The 17,531-nt window shown below is 41.4% G+C and overlaps 1 protein-coding gene across 2 annotated transcripts in view; it reads left to right on the forward strand.

Annotated features, from left to right (window-relative positions):
* XRCC4 (X-ray repair cross complementing 4) overlaps window positions 1–12,771 on the forward strand; it is a 431,955-nt gene extending 419,184 nt beyond the window's left edge. For both annotated transcript variants that reach the window (XM_040421507.1, XM_040421508.1), the window contains exon 8: window positions 12,394–12,771. In XM_040421507.1, coding sequence (XP_040277441.1) covers window positions 12,394–12,505 — 112 coding nt within the window. In that variant the 3' untranslated portion in view covers window positions 12,506–12,771. The remainder of the gene's footprint in view (window positions 1–12,393) is intronic.
* The last annotated feature ends 4,760 nt before the right edge of the window (window positions 12,772–17,531 follow it).

The raw sequence follows: 17,531 nt of genomic DNA on the forward strand, positions 1-17,531 counted from the left end.
AGGCTGCTGTGGAGGTCACAGTTAAGGGGACGGTCCGCTATGGAGGTCAGTGTTAAGGGGCAGATTGCTGTAGAGGCCACTGTTAAGGGGGCGGGGTGTTGTGGAAATCACTTTTAAGGAGATGGGGTACTGTGGAGGTCACTAATTTTAAGGGAACGGAGGTCTGTGGAGGTCACTGTTAAAGGGGCGGGGTACAGTGGAGTTCACTGTTAAGGGAGCGGGGTACTGTGGCAGTCACTGTTAAAGGGGCAGTCACTGTGGAGGTCTCTTAAAAAGGCTGGGAATATTGGAGGTCAGTTAAGGGGACTGTAACCTATGGTCAGTGTTAAGGGGTGGGTTCTGTAGAGGTCACTGTTAAGGGGGCAGGCCCCTGTGGAGGTCACTGTCAAGGGGGTGGGGTGCTGTGGAATTCACTGTTAAAGGGGAAGGCTGCTGGAAATGTCAAAGTTAAGGGGGTAGGCTGCTGTGGAGGTCCCATTTTTAGGAGACGGTGCAGTGTTAAGGGGTGGGGGCAGTGTTAAAGGGTGGGGGGCTGTGGATGTCACTGTTATAGTGGATACTGTCGATATCTTTTAACGACACACACACAAACATTAAATGAAATAGATTAAATATACCCATGCTAAGTCAGCTCCATTAGCTAGTGTATATATATATATATATATATATATATATATACACTATCTGTGGGTATCCGGTTCCTGGCACCTACACCAGTCATCAGTATGAAGGGGCCACAACTCTTCCTCAGTCGATTAGTCATATGGCCTTTGTGCAACTCAGTTCCATTAGTGAATGGGACTGAGCTGCAATACCAAGTGCAGCTGCTATAGGTTATCAACATTGAATTCCTGGAGAACTCCTTTATTGTGCACTAGCCCTATTTCACCTTAAGGACTTGGCCATTTTTTTGCAAATCTGACCAGTGTCACTTTAAGTGCTGATAACTTTAAAACGCTTTGACTTATCCAGGCCATTCTGAGATTGTTTTTTCATCACATATTGTACTTCATGACACTGGTAAAATGAAGTAAAAAAAAAATCATTTTTATTTATAAAAAAAATACCAAATTTACCAATAATTTGTAAAAAATGGCAAATTTCCAAATTTCAATTTCTCTACTTCTATAATACATAGTAATACCTCCAAAAATAGTTATTACTTGACATTCCCCATATGTCTACTTCATGTTTGGATCATTTTGGGAATGATATTTTATTTTTTGGGGATGTTACAAGGCTTAGAAGTTTAGAAGCAAATCTTGAAATTTTTCAGAAATTTTCAAAAACCCAATTTTTAGGGACCAGTTCAGGTCTGAAGTCACTTTGCGAGGCTTACATAATAGAAACCACCCAAAAATGACCCCATTCTATAAACTACACTGTACGGGCACTGTACACATTCTATAAACTGCTGTACGGGCACACGGCAAGCCGCACAAGGAAAGGAATGTCATACGGTTTTTGGAGGGCAGGTTTTGCTGGACTGGTTTTTTTGACACCATGTCCCATTTGAAGCCCCCCTGATGCACCCCTAGAGTAGAAACTCCATAAAAGTGACCCCATCTAAGAAACTACACCCCTCAAGATATTCAAAACTGATTTTACAAACGTCGTTAACCCTTTAGGTGTTCCACAAGAATTAATTGAAAATAGAGATACAATTTCATAATTTAACTTTTTTGGCAGATTTTCCATTTTAAGAATTTTTTTCCAGTTACAAAGCAAGGGTTAACAGCCAAGCCAAACTCAATATTTATGGCCCTGATTCTGTAGTTTACAGAAACACCCTATATGTGGTCGTAAACTACTGTACGGGCACACAGCAGGGCGCAGAAGGAAAGGAATGCCATACGGTTTTTGGAAGGCAGATTTTGCTGGACAGTTTTTTTTGACAACATGTCCCATTTGAAGCCCCCCTGATGCAACCCTAGAGTAGAAACTCCATAAAAGTGACCCCATCTAAGAAACGACACCCCTCAAGGTATTCAAAACAGATTTTACAAACGTCATTAACACTTTAGGTGTTCCACAAGAGTTATTGGCAAATGGAGATGAAATTTGAGAATTTCAATTTTTTGGCAAATTTTCAATTTTAATCCATTTTTCCCAGTAACAAAGCAAGGGTTAACAGCCAAACAAAACGCAATTTTTATGGCCCTAATTCTGTAGTTTACAGAAACACCCCATATGTGGTTGTAAACTGCTGTACGGGCACACGGCAGGGCGCAGAAGGAAAGGAATGCCATATGGTTTTTGGAAGGCAGATTTTGCTGGACTGTTTTTTTTTTTTTATACCATGTCCCATTTGAAGCCCCCCTGATGCGCCCCTAGAGTAGAAACTCCAAAAAAGTGACCCCATTTTAGAAACTACGGGATAGGGTGGCAGTATTGTTGGTACTAGTTTAGGGTACATATGATTTTTGGTTGCTCTATATTACACTTTTTGTGAGGCAAGGTAACAAGAAATAGCTGTTTTGGCACCGTTTTTATTTTTTGTTATTTACAACATTCATCTGACAGGTTAGATTATGTGATTTATTTTTATTTTTTTACGGTATTCACCTGAGGGGTTAGGTCATGTTTTATTTTTATAGAGCAAGTTATTACGGACGCAGCAATACCTAATATGTATACTTTTTTTTATTTATGTAAGTTTTACACAATGATTTCATTTTTGAAACAAAAAAAAAAATCATGTTTTAGTGTCTCCATATTCTGAGAGCCATAGTTTTTTCAGTTTTTGGTCGATTATCTTAGGTAGGGTCTCATTTTTTGCAGGATGAGATGACGATTTGATTGGCATTATTTTGGGGTGCATATGACTTTTGATCGCTTGCTATTACACTTTTTGTAATGTAAGGTGACAAAAAATGGTTTATTTAGCACCGTTTTTATTTTCTATTTTTTGCGGTGTTCATCTGAGGGGTTAGGTCATGTGATATTTTTATAGAGCCGGTCGATACGGATGCGGCGATACCTAATATGTATACTTTTTTTTATTTATGTAAGTCTTACACAATAACAGCTTTTTTAAAACAAAATAAATTATGTTTTAGTGTCTCCATATTCTGATCCATAGTTTTTTTTATTTTTTGGGCGATTGTCTCAGGTAGGGGCTCATTCAGCTTCCAGCCTGTGAGATCCAGGAGGCTGGATCTTACAGGCTCGTCACCGGAAGGCAGCGCAGATGCCTAAGGAAGGCATCGCGCTGCCTTCCATGCCATCGGGTCCCCCCTACAGCCGCATGGGGACCTGATGGCACCGCCGGATAAGGTAAAACCACAAACCACAGGTCTGAATTGACCTGCGGTTTGCGGCGATCGCCGATGCGGGGGGGTCACATGACCCCCCCCCCCCGGCGTTGTGACAGGATGCTTGCTGAATGATTTCAGCGAACATCCTGTTCCGATTAACCCCCGCCGCGCCGCAGTGTAATTTTAAACTTAGGAAGTACCGGTACGCCCTGGGTCCTTAAGGACTCGGGAAACATGGCGTACCGGTACGTCCTAAGTCCTTAAGGGGTTAATTAAATGTTGAACACACAATCATCCAGTTTCATAGGACCACAGCTAAGATCAGTGGTCTGCTGTGATTTTGATGTGATCTGTTTTGCTAAACATTTTAGTTTACTTTCACACTCGCATTTTGGCTTTCCGTTTGTGAGATCCGTTCAGGGCTTTCACAAGCGGTCCAAAACGGATCAGTTTGCATTCTGAATGGAAAAGGATCCGCTCAGAATGCATCAGTTTGCATCAGTTCAGTCTCCATTCTGCTTTAGAGATGGACACCAAAATGCTGCTTGCAGCGTTTTGGTGTCTGTCTGATGAAACTGAGCCAAACGGATCCGTCCTGACACACAATGTAAGTCAACGGGGACTGACACAATCTGGCACAAAAGAAAACTGATCCGTCCTCCATTGACTTTCAGTGGTGTTCAAGACGGATCCGTCATGGCTATGTTACAGATAATACCAACGGATCCGTTATGAACGGATGCAGACGGTTGTATTATCTGAATGGATCCGTCCATGACGGATCCGCACAAAACGCGAGTGTGAAAGTAGCCTTAGTTGATTACATGCTCTTTTGACCTACAAAGTCCAGGTCTTCTGACTTTGGCACAACTACCAATTGTACATGGCTGATTGTCAAGTCACAAAATGAGTCATCCCCCATTGCAGATATTATGTTTCTTGTGAAACACTAGCGATATAAACTGATGAACAAATAAAAACAAAAACGTAAGAACAACAAGTACTCTCAATGCGTGTGCAGGTCATGCTTTGATTTCCCTGCAGTGTGCGGGGCTCCTAGCGCTAAGTCCCCTAGAAAATGTGAACTCCCATCATAGGCTATGTTTACAGATTGTGAAGTCAGTCTGGATTTATGCTCAGATTAAGAATAGGATTCATGCAGTTCAGCCAGCAAAACATATGAATGGATGTTCTTATTCTTAAAATAATTCTTTACTGTGGTGTGGATATTATAATGGAGCTTATAGGATTTAGCTACATGATCGTATTTTGTTTCCGTGTTCGTTCCGTTTTTTTGCGGATAGGCTGCGGACCCAGTCATTTCAATGGGTCCGCCAAAAATGTGGACAGCACACCGTGTGCTGTCCACATCAGTATTTCCGTTCTGTAGCCCCGCAACAAAAAAAATAGAACATGTCCTATTCTTGTCCATTTTGCGGACAAGGATAGGCATTGTTACAATGGATCCGCAATAAAAATGGATGGCATACGGGTGTCATCCTTCTTTTTTTTTTTTGTGCATCCGCAATTTGCAGACCGCAAAACACATTAAAGGGGTTTTCTGAGATTTTTTTTAACTGATGACCTATCTCCTAGATAGCACATCAGTATCTGATCGGTAAGGGTCCAACACCCAGGACCCCCGCCGACCATCTGTTTGAGAAGGCAGTAGCGCCGTGGCCTTCTCGCAGCTTTGCCAAGGCCATCAATTGAAGTGAATGGGGCTGAGCTCTTTGAGCTGAGAGAAGGCTGCTGCGCTCCTGCAAGCGCCTTTTCCCCTTTCAAACTGTCAGACAGATGATCGACAGGGATCCCGGGTGTTGGACACCCACTGATCAGATACTGATAAAATATCCAGAGGATTGGTCATCAGTTAAAATAAATCTTGGAAAACCCCTTTAATTGAGAGAATCAAATTCAAATCCGCAACAGAAGTGCAAAGATTGGCCTTAAAATCCATGGCACACTTGTTTCTGCAAAGCCCGGTCATGTGTACGGGGCCTTAGAGCAACATTAATGAATATATTAGGACATTTGCAGCAATTTAGATAGACAAGTGGCCAATTAGAAGAACAATCAATTCCTCTTCCTAGCTCGGAGGCGTGTCGTTCCTGGGTAGGTCGGCTCCTAATTCTTCACCCGTATTTAGTGTCTCCTTTCTTACATAGTAATTGTGACCGCTCATGTGTCTTTAGGTGAGGATCTGTAATTATAGATAACCCTGATTTCAGAGCTATTATTTACACTCCAGATTCAGCTTTGATGTGAACATATAGCAGAAAACTGTCAAACTCATTTCACTAGAATGACTCCTACATTTACTGTGGAAATCCATTCACTGTGAACCCAGCGTGTATCTGCTTACCTTTACAATATGCATGAGAATTCCCAGTTACTCTGCACACTACCTAGAAGACCAGCAAACAAGGCGTTATTGAGTGACATTCTGGACATACAGTACGTATGGTTACATGTTAGGCTACATTCACACCTGCGCTTTCTTTTTACGCTATTGAGATCCGCCATAGGATCTCAATAGTGGGGGAAAACTTTTCCGTTTTGTCCCCATTCATTGTCAATGGGGACAAAACTGATCTAAAGGGAACGGAGTGCTCCAGAATGCATTCCTTCCGTTTCATTGCGTTCCCATGATGCACACAAAAGCGCTGCAAGCAGCGTTTTTAAGTGCGTCCTGGGATACGGAGCAAGGACGCACTGAATTATGACTGAAGCGTTTTTGCTGATTCATGACGGAACCAGCAAAAACGCAGATGTGAAAGTAACCTAATACTTGGCTTCTTTCTTCCACATATAGCACTATATTTCTCCATGGGCTGAGTCTGATATTGCTGCTCAGTATTGTGATCGTGCATTTGGCTTCACTACAATACGAGACACAACCCATGGACGAGAGTGGTGCTATTTGTGTAGGAAAGCAGCCATGTTTTTCTAATCTCATACAACCGCTCTTTTAAGACCTGTATCAAGCATAGTCTGCTTACATTATACCTGGGTGCAAGGTCTTCAGGGGGTTGTGCAGACCATATATGTTGATGGCCTATCATCAGGATAGGTCATCAATATCTAATCAATTAGTCTAACTTCCGGCCCCTAGTCGATCAGCTGTCTGAAGAGGAGGCTACTTCCTCTTCATTACATTGCCCATCGTCTTAGTTTCGGCTACATTACATTACATTATCGGCGTTTCCTCTTAAAAACGGCTGATCGGCGGGGGTGCTAAGTGAGAGAGATATCTGTGAAAATGCAGATCATACATGGATGAGAAATATGGTTGTGTGCATGAGACCTATTGAATGAAGAATGTAGTATTCTGCACTCTTGGCATGTATTCCTCTCCTCTGTGGTCATATATGTTCTGGTAATAGGGCTCTAGTGGTTAAACACGTCAGGGGACAGTTATAGATAAAGGGAATGGGTTACCTTAGCTCCCGGCCCGGTTGTTGCCATCTTCCAGTCTTCCAGCAGTTGGCTTGCTGTGCACATTTCTTTAGTACTGTATGTTGGGACTGGCTCACAGAAATGCTGACCAATTTCATTTTGCGATTGTAAGTCCTTGATTTGTAAAATATGCTGATGACAGTGATGGCAGTAGATGGCCCCCGCCTGTCGACTTGATATTGAGGTATAGGTCGTCAATAGGTAAGTCCTGGAAAACAAAACATGGTGACAACCAAAACTGCCATTGTAGTTCACCCAGCTTTCTCAGATTCCTGAATGCCATGGCTGAGACATCATTCCTTTATGTATTTCCACTTAATTAAGCAGGGTCACCAATGAGTAAAGACTATCCAGAGATAAAATGGTGGCTATGACCTTGCTTAGCTCTGCTGAAATGGCCATTTAACCATTTATTGTATACCATATGATAATCCACGGAGTAGAAGAATGTATTACAATGATATGGACCACCAGAAATAACACAGGACAGAATAATGAAACTGTTTTAAAAAAAATCTGTACTTGTTGCCCAAAGCAACCAATTACTCTGCAGCTTTCATTTTTCAGTAGAAGAATACTGATTGGTTGTTATTTTTTACAGGCAGTTTTTATTTAAATTTCTGAAATGAAGGCTACACCTGTCTACCATGCTATATACTGGGATGGGGATCACAGCTATTAAATGGCTGAATACTATGTCCAACCAATTATTGCACAGCTTTCATTTTCATTCATTCGTTCATTCATTCATTTCAACTTTCATTTTGATATTGGCCACCAGACTAGTTTTATTTTTAGACAGTTTTGACAATTCACCCCCAATATATGAATCCAATTTATCACACTGTACGTGTCAGTGATGCGGATGGTGATTTGGACCCATATAATGTTCCTATACCGGAATACAAAATATAAGCCAGAAGGTTGGGCTGAGGGACCCAGGTGCCTCCATCTTCATGTAATGAGCCTTTTCTAGAATCCTTATGGAAGCTCTCCTGTAAGACCATAGTCCTGATTGTCGTGTGACATAAGCTTTCATCATAAGCTACCGAGTAGCCTAAGGGGAAATGCTCTGGCCCCCACGAAATAACAGTAATGTTGGTCTAATACCCATACGATAATACGCTAAGCCTTGACGTAATTTTCTCTTTTATTGGGTGTAATTGTTGTACACCATTAATAGGCTCAGCTGGAGGGAACAGGCTGTATTTGCATTTCGGGAGATATGTCTAAATATATACTTACAGCAGCCAGATTTCCTGCTTGTTTTGGTAAGCCACTTGTCTCCAAGAGATAGATTTCAGTCCGCTTCCAGAAACAAGTTCCAAATTGGCCAAGGAGAAGATTAAAAGCAGATTAGGAGTATACAAGTGCCAAAATCTATTTGAGCTTTTAAGTGCTCTGTGATTTATCATTTTAATTTTATCTTCTAGTATCGGCATATACTGCCGCTACCTTCGTCTCCTTCCTCCAGGACTGACTTGTTAACATTTATATTATTTCATATGCAATTTTAACACTCAGTTTAGAGAATGTATTTCCCTTCAGTCATCCTTTCCGTCCCTCATACTCACTCTCTCTCTCTCACATATATATATATATTTATTTTTTTACTGTACAATCCACATATCTTGCAATTTGATTTTAACCACTATCACTTCTTAGAAGTCCATCTTGCTTCCCCCTTTTTATTATTTTCATTATTATTATTATTTTATGTTCATATTTAGTTTCATATGAAAGCGATTATAAGACTATGTTAATAAAACATAGTAAACTTTATATTAAAAGTCACTTTCTATTGTATTTCATGTGTAAGCAACCATCTGTTAAATCTACAGCAGAGAAGCAAACTCTCAAGGTGAAATCTAGTTCAGGGACTTTAGAGCATATTGCCTACACAAGTAATAAAAGAAACAAAACTGCATCAATCATAATACACCAACCTAGAAACCGTTAGCAGTTCAAAATATAATTTTTTAAGATAGATATACTTGATTTTGGCATCTGATAATCAAGAACTTATTTCGATCCCAAACTCTACTCAGTTATCTGGAATTTTCCAAGACAAGGATGACAAGTGAGCAGAGCAAACCAAGTAGGGCAGAACTTCTCATCTTTTTCTTCCGGGTCCCCACCAGCCAGGACATCTCAGCATTCACCATTGATTTTCACATTACCAATTTTCTGGAAATATGTTGGAACCTGCATGATCAGATGTTTTATTTTCATTTCTACGTAAAATTGCATCCATTGGTTTCAGTGGACCTCTGTGGTCCTCCAAAGCTTTGATTCAACAGTAGGCAATACTTTAAACAGTCTGAATAACCCCACATCGTATCTCTATCATCCAATGCCTTTATCGTAAAATATTTTTGGTTATTCTCTCTTTCCCACTGTACCTGTAATTTTCACATCCATTTAGACTCACGGGAAAAACTTTCGTAATATCTCCTACATATATAAGGCTCTGTTCAACCAATGGAAGCTGAAAGAGTGTCCTTTTGGTCTATGCAGGCTGTATACGTTATGTACCTTATTTTTTGCTGTATAGAAAACATACAGTGGGATGCAAAAGTTTGGGCAACCTTGTTAATCGTCATTATTTTCCTGTATAAATCGTTGGTTGTTACGATAAAAAATGTCAGTTAAATATATCATATAGGAGACACACACAGTGATATTTGAGAAGTGAAATGAAGTTTATTGGATTTACAGAAAGTGTGCTATAATTGTTTAAACAAAATTAGGCAGGTGCATAAATTTGGGCACTGTTGTCATTTTATTGATTCCAAAACCTATAGAACTAATTATTGGAACTCAAATTGGCTTGGTAAGCTCAGTGACCCCTGACCTACATACACAGGTGAATCCAATTATGAGAAAGAGTATTTAAGGGGGTCAATTGTAAGTTTCCCTCCTCTTTTAATTTTCTCTGAAGAGTAGCAACATGGGGGTCTCAAAACAACTCTCAAATGACCTGAAGACAAAGATTGTTCACCATCATGGTTTAGGGGAAGGATACAGAAAGCTGTCTCAGAGATTTCAGCTGTCTGTTTCCACAGTTAGGAACATATTGAGGAAATGGAAGACCACAGGCTCAGTTCAAGTTAAGGCTCGAAGTGGCAGACCAAGAAAAATCTCGGATAGACAGAAGCGACGAATGGTGAGAACAGTCAGAGTCAACCCACAGACCAGCACCAAAGACCTACAACATCATCTTGCTGCAGATGGAGTCACTGTGCATCGTTCAACCATTCGGCGCACTTTACACAAGGAGATGCTGTATGCGAGAGTGATGCAGAGGAAGCCTTTTCTCCGCCCACAGCACAAAAAGTGCCGCTTGAGGTGGGCTAAAGCACATTTTGACAAGCCAGCTTCATTTTGGAATAAGGTGCTGTGGACTGATGAAACTAAAATTGAGTTATTTGGCCATAACAAGGGGCGTTATGCATGGAGGAAAAAGAACACAGCATTCCTAGAAAAACACCTGCTACCTACAGTAAAATATGGTGGTGGTTCCATCATGCTGTGTGGCCAGTGCAGGGGACTGGGAATCTTGTCAAAGTTGAGGGACACATGGATTACACTCAGTATCAGCAGATTCTGGAGACCAATGTCCAGGAATCAGTGACAAAGCTGAAGCTGCGCCGGGGCTGGATCTTTCAACAAGACAACGACCCTAAACACTGCTCAAAATCCACTAAGGCATTTATGCAGAGGAACAAGTACAACGTTCTGGAATGGCCATCTCAGTCCCCAGACCTGAATATAATTGAAAATCTGTGGTGTGACTTAAAGAGAGCTGTCCATGCTCTGAAGCCTAATTTTTTTTAAACAATTATAGCACACTTTCTGTAAATCCAATAAACTTCATTTCACTTCTCAAATATCACTGTGTGTCTCCTATATGATATATTTAACTGACATTTTTTATCGTAACAACCAACGATTTATACAAGAAAATCATGACGATTAACAAGGTTGCCCAAACTTTCGCATCCCACTGTAGTTAACCACCCTCTTCTGTGCAGTTACCATATGGTGTACGTTTTGATTTTATAGAAGTCTGTGGATGATTTGTGTCTGTATGTTTGTACAGTGGTGTACATTAGGTATATGTCAGGCAATACCGCCTACTTATGTGTCTGACGCATTCACGTACACCTGTACATACAGGGTAATTCAAAAAGGATGGTGCAAAACTAAAGGTCTGTAGTTAAAGTAAGCAAATTCTGCCCTTAGGAAAAAAAAAAAAGCTGTGCTGATTGGTTGCTATGGACAAAGTTAGTTTAGACAGTTTTCATGAATCTTCCCCTTAGCTTATAGTTTAAATCTGTACACAATGGGTCAGGTTTAAGATGGTGACATTGCAGTGAGAAAAAAAGCCCTTTTTGCCTGTTGCATTATGAAAGAACGATGTCTGTTGTGACAGAACAGCAAAATTTGGTAAATGTGCTCCGCATAAAAACTGTATTTATCTTTGGGTGAAGAAATTCGAAACCACTGGCTGTTTATGTCATGAGAAAAGTCCAGGCCGTCCAAAGACTTTGAAAGTGACAGTGAACAGGATTCAAGCCATGTACAAGTATAGTCCTAGAAAGTCAAAAAGGTTGACTAGTATGGAACTGCAAGTGCCACAAACCTCGGTATGGCGTATATTACAAAAACGTCTGCATTTTAAGCCCGTACAGACTACAAATTCTTGAAGAAACCAGACGACAAACTGAAATACTGTGACTTTTGTATTGACTTGCAGGACCAATTGGAAGAGGACAAATTTTCTTACAGTCTGGTGTTCATCAATGATGTTACCTTTCCCCTTAGTGGTCAGTCACTTTAATGTTACAACCTGGGGCTCAGAAAACCCACAGGCCCTTATCGAGCACAAGGGACTCATCCAAAGAAAACCTGTTCTGTGTAATGAGCAGACGCATAGTCTACGTCTCTTCTTTTTTGCTGAGGATCTTGTCAGTGGCTGCTCCTACATGAAAATGTTAAGAGAATGGCTTATACCACAAATAGAGGAAGATCTGCCAAACGTAGTCTATCAGCATGACAGTGCCCTCTGATACCTGAATGAAAATCTACTGGAATGTTTTAAAGGCTGTGGCAGAACAAAGAATTCACCAATGTTGCGCTGGCCTCCATGAACAGATCTAACACCCTGTGACTTCTTTCTGTGGGGCTACATCACCCGAATTCCTTAGCCACAGGATCTGAATGACCTGAGAGGACGTATCACTGAAAAAGTGAAGACTTATTGGTGGATATGCTGGCACGCATCTGGACAGAACTGGATTACCACCTAGACATCTGCCATATCACCAGTGGAGCTCCCATGGAACATTTGTCGGGTATAGATAAGACTTGGATAGCTGGTGTGTCTTGTCATATTAATAATTTCTTGCTATGTTCTCTCAGTTATGAATACAGAGGCTATAATTTTGCACTATTCTTTTTGAATCCCCCTGTATATGTATTTCTATACATTTGTTGTATAGCACCACATTCTACAGAACCACAGAAAAATTATGTTTATCCTATTTGTGCCAATTTGAAGGAATGGTACTAAATCACTATAAAGTTTATGCTTCACAAAATGTGCTCTTATTATTTGATGGTAAAAGATAAATTAAGAGCAAAACCTAACAGTTCTTATTCTTTGTTCTTGCAGATGTAAACCAGCCTCTTCAAAGACAACTGGCAAAAATCCTTCATCAGTAAATCCTCCTTTACCAACATCAGAAAACTCTCCAGATCCCGATGACCTTTTTAGTGACATTTAGCTAAAACTCTAATCCACTTCTGTTTAAACAAACAGATCTGGAAAAATTATTGTGTGATAAATGTGCATACGGTAATTCCTAAAAATGGAGCACTTGTTCCACAGAGCGGCTGAGTGTTAGTAGAAGAATCAGGATCTTCCAGGTATTTTGCAGCTATTTGAGATATTTTTATAGCCTCCATGTCAATGTCTTTTATTCTGGAATATGAGCTTTATATTCAGAGAAAAAGTGAAATAAATAGGTTTATAAAGATTGTTGACTGGTTTTCTTAGCTCCTCAGAAATTCTAGAAGTTCAAAGTAATAACATCAAAAACGATTTAGTTGGTTCTGGTGCAAATGGTTCTTTTTTGGCTAGCGAGATTCTGTCAATGTAGAAGTTTGAACTTTCATTGTTTCTTGAATGATCCTGGTTTTGGCAATAAGGACTAAAGATGAGCAACGTTTAGAAAAATTTAATTCGGCAACTTCAGCAAAGCTAGCCAAGAAATACGACTTGTTACGAATGAATTTGTCACAAATCGCTATAAATCGGGTATACCCAAGCCACTCTGCCTTAGGGCTCATGCACATGAACGTATTTTCTTTCCGTGTCCGTTCCGTTTTTTTTTTGTGGACCGTATGCGGAAACATTCACTTCAAGGGTACCCCAAAAAAAACGGAAGTTACTCAGTGTGCATTCTGTTTCCGTATGTACGTATTTCTGTTCCGCAAAAAAAGAATACATGTCCTATTATTGTCCGCATTACGGACAAGGATAGTACTGTTCTATTAAGGGCCAGCTGTTCCGTTCCGCAAAATACGGAATGCACATGGATGTCATCCGTATTTTTTGAGGATCTGTTTTTTGCGGACTGCAAAATACATACGGTCGTGTGCATGAGCTAATATGGTACGGACAGACAGAGCGGCCATGCTGCGTTGAGGAACCACTCGGCCAATTAGCCTGCAGCTACATTTGATTTAATAATTGAGCCTGCACTGTATATCCTTCTTCATTGTTAATGGCTGCACAGCACCTTTAAACATGGGATGTTGCTGGTATGGGCTTTGGCTGGTTAGGTGGGGGCACAATATGCATGTTATTGCTGTTTGGCCTGCGAGGTCCTGCAGGTTATGCCAGAGCAGAATATTAATCAGCTCTGACATACCCACTTCTCCAACCTCTGCGCTTTCCGGCACTACAGGTGGAATCCCTTCTTCTGCCATCTGCTTTTCCTCCTTTTCCACATAATCTAATATTGATGAGAATATGTCACCAGGAACATCCAGCTCCTCCTATCTCTGCATCTTGCTGACTTTTCTAGGACTTGGAGACTTTGAAGGATGATTTGAAAGAAATAAAGCCAGCAAAAGATGAGGATGGTCATCATTAAAGGGGTTCTCTGGGAATGAAGAAAATGAAAATACTTAAATATTACTTTATTATAAATATATTCCCAAATACATTTCATTAGCTATAATGAACAATCATTAGGATAAATAAAATGGCTGCCGTCCTATTAGTACACACAAAACCTGTCCTAATCACACAGCAGGACAAAAACTAATCTGTTACCACAAATAATTTTTCCTAAACTTCAGACCGAATTCCACTTTGAATGCTTCGCATTGCTCAACACTAATAAGGACAGAACTGAATGTTATATTCTGTAGTTAGTGCAGTTTGTTACGAGGGCAGCTGAGAAGGTCCATATCCATTGTAATGCATTGACATATATTCAGCATGTTAGCTTTCCGGATTGTTGGACAGGAAATTAAAGTTATGGCAGTAACTCAGAAATTTTTAGTGAACAAAAGTGATTATAACATACATATATATATATATATATATATATATATATACAGTACAGACCAAAAGTTTGGACACACCTTCTCATTCAAAGAGTTTTCTTTATTTTCATGACTATGAAGGCATCAAAACTATGAATTAACACATGTGGAATTATATACATAACAAACAAGTGTGAAACAACTGAAAATATGTCATATTCTAGGTTCTTCAAAGTAGCCACCTTTTGCTTTGATTACTGCTTTGCACACTCTTGGCATTCTCTTGATGAGCTTCAAGAGGTAGTCCCCTGAAATGGTCTTCCAACAGTCTTGAAGGAGTTCCCAGAGATGCTTAGCACTTGTTGGCCCTTTTGCCTTCACTCTGCGGTCCAGCTCACCCCAAACCATCTCGATTGGGTTCAGGTCCGGTGACTGTGGAGGCCAGGTCATCTGGCGCAGCACCCCATCACTCTCCTTCATGGTCAAATAGCCCTTACTTTCAAAGTTTTCCCAATTTTTCGGCTGACTGACTGACCTTCATTTCTTAAAGTAATGATGGCCACTCGTTTTTCTTTACTTAGCTGCTTTTTTCTTGCCATAATACAAATTCTAACAGTCTATTCAGTAGGACTATCAGCTGTGTATCCACCTGACTTCTCCTCAACGCCACTGATGGTCCCAACCCCATTTATAAGGCAAGAAATCCCACTTATTAAACCTGACAGGGCACACCTGTGAAGTGAAAACCATTTCAGGGGACTACCTCTTGAAGCTCATCAAGAGAATGCCAAAAGTGTGCAAAGCAGTAATCAAAGCAAAAGGTGGCTACTTTGAAGAACCTAGAATATGACATATTTTCAGTTGTTTCACACTTGTTTGTTATGAATATAATTCCACATGTGTTAATTCATAGTTTTGCTGCCTTCAGTGTGAATCTACAATTTTCATAGTCATGAAAATAAAGAAAACTCTTTAAATGAGAAGGTGTGTCCAAACTTTTGGTCTGTACTGTATATATACCGATGACAATTCCTATTTTTTGTGTAGCATCAGTGTTACAGTATGGATGGGTTAAATGCCCCTTTCCATAAAAGATAAATACCTGGTTGCCGTGTGCCATACATATTGATTATACAAGTTTACATCAATAATCCAAAAATATGCAATTTAGCTCATATTTGTCAAATCAGTGATCCTTATGTAGACAACACTGTTTCAGGGTCCTTGCTGTTCATCACTACAGAGCAGGGTGCTCCTTGGCTGAATAAGATGCCTTAGATGCTGCTCAGGTGGGGGTTTTGGCTGTCATTGAAGAGACAGTGGTGTATGATGATTTTTTTCAGGGTAATTTTCAGGTTATGTTTAGAGTTGAGCGAACACCTGGATGTTCGGGTTCGAGAAGTTCGGCCGAACTTCCCGGAAATGTTCGGGATCCGAACTCGACCCGAACTTCGCCCCGAACCCGAACCCCATTGAAGTCAATGGGGACCCGAACTTTTCGGCACTAAAAAGGCTGTAAAATAGCCCAGGAAAGGGCTAGAGGGCTGCAAAAGGCAGCAAAATGTAGGTAAATCCCCTGCAAACAAATGTGGATAGAGAAATGAATTAAAATTAAATAAATTTAAATTAACCAATATCAATTGGAGAGAGGTCCCATAGCAGAGAATCAGGCTTCATGTCATAGCAAAGAATCAGGCTTCATGTCATAGCAGAGAATCAGGCTTCAAGTCATAGCAGAGAATCAGGCTTCAAGTCATAGCAGAGAATCAGGCTTCAAGTCATAGCAGAGAATCAGGCTTCATGGCATAGCAGAGAATCAGGCTTCACGTCACCCACCACTGGAACAGGCCATTGTTAGATATTTAGGCCCCGGCACCCAGACAGAGGAGAGAGGTCCCATAGCAGAGAATCAGGCTTCATGGCATAGCAGAGAATCAGGCTTCACGTCACCCACCACTGGAACAGGCCATTGTCAGATATTTAGGCCCCGGCACCCAGACAGAGGAGAGAGGTCCCATAGCAGAGAATCAGGCTTCATGTCATGGCAGAGAATCAGGCTTCATGTCATAGCAGAGAATCAGGCTTCACGTCACCCAACACTGGAACAGGCCATTGTCAGATATTTAGGCCCCGGCACCCAGACAGAGGAGAGATGTCCCATAGCAGAGAATCAGGCTTCATGTCATAGCAGAGAATCAGGCTTCATGTCACCCACCACTGGAACAGGCCATTGTCAGATATTTTTAGGCCCCGGCACCCAGACAGAGGAGAGAGGTCCCATAGCAGAGAATCAGGCTTCATGTCATAGCAGAGAATCAGGCTTCATGTCACCCAACACTGGAACAGGCCACTGTCAGATATTTTTAGGCCCCGGCACCCAGACAGAGGAGAGGTTCATTCAACTTTGGGTTGCCCCGCAATATAATGGTAAAATGAAAATAAAAATAGGATTGAATGAGGAAGTGCCCTGGAGTACAATAATATATGGTTAAGGGGAGGTAGTTATAAATGTCTAATCTGCACAAGGGATGGACAGGTCCTGTGGGACCCATGCCTGGTTCATTTTTATGAACGTCAGCTTGTCCACATTGGCTGTAGACAGGCGGCTGCGTTTGTCTGTAATGACGCCCCCTGCCGTGCTGAATACACGTTCAGACAAAACGCTGGCCGCCGGGCAGGCCAGCACCTCCAAGGCATAAAAGGCTAGCTCTGGCCACGTGGACAATTTGGAGACCCAGAAGTTGAATGGGGCCGAACCATCAGTCAGTACGTGGAGGGGTGTGCACACGTACTGTTCCATCATGTTAGTGAAATGTTGCCTCCTGCTAACACGTTCCGTATCAGGTGGTGGTGCAGTTAGCTGTGGCGTGGTGACAAAACTTTTCCACATCTCTGCCATGCTAACCCTGCCCTCAGAGGAGCTGGCCGTGACACAGCTGCGTTGGCGACCTCTTGCTCCTCCTCTGCCTTCGCCTTGGGCTTCCACTTGTTCCCCTGTGACATTTGGGAATGCTCTCAGTAGCGTGTCTACCAATGTGCGCTTGTACTCGCGCATCTTCCTATCACGCTCCAGTGCAGGAAGTAAGGTGGGCACATTGTCTTTGTACCGGGGATCCAGCAGGGTGGCAACCCAGTAGTCCGCACACGTTAAAATGTGGGCAACTCTGCTGTCGTTGCGCAGGCACTGCAGCATGTAGTCGCTCATGTGTGCCAGGCTGCCCAGAGGTAAGGACAAGCTGTCCTCTGTGGGAGGCG

This window comes from Bufo bufo, chromosome 2 (genome assembly GCF_905171765.1).
Source record: "Bufo bufo chromosome 2, aBufBuf1.1, whole genome shotgun sequence".
Taxonomy (NCBI): domain Eukaryota; kingdom Metazoa; phylum Chordata; class Amphibia; order Anura; family Bufonidae; genus Bufo; species Bufo bufo.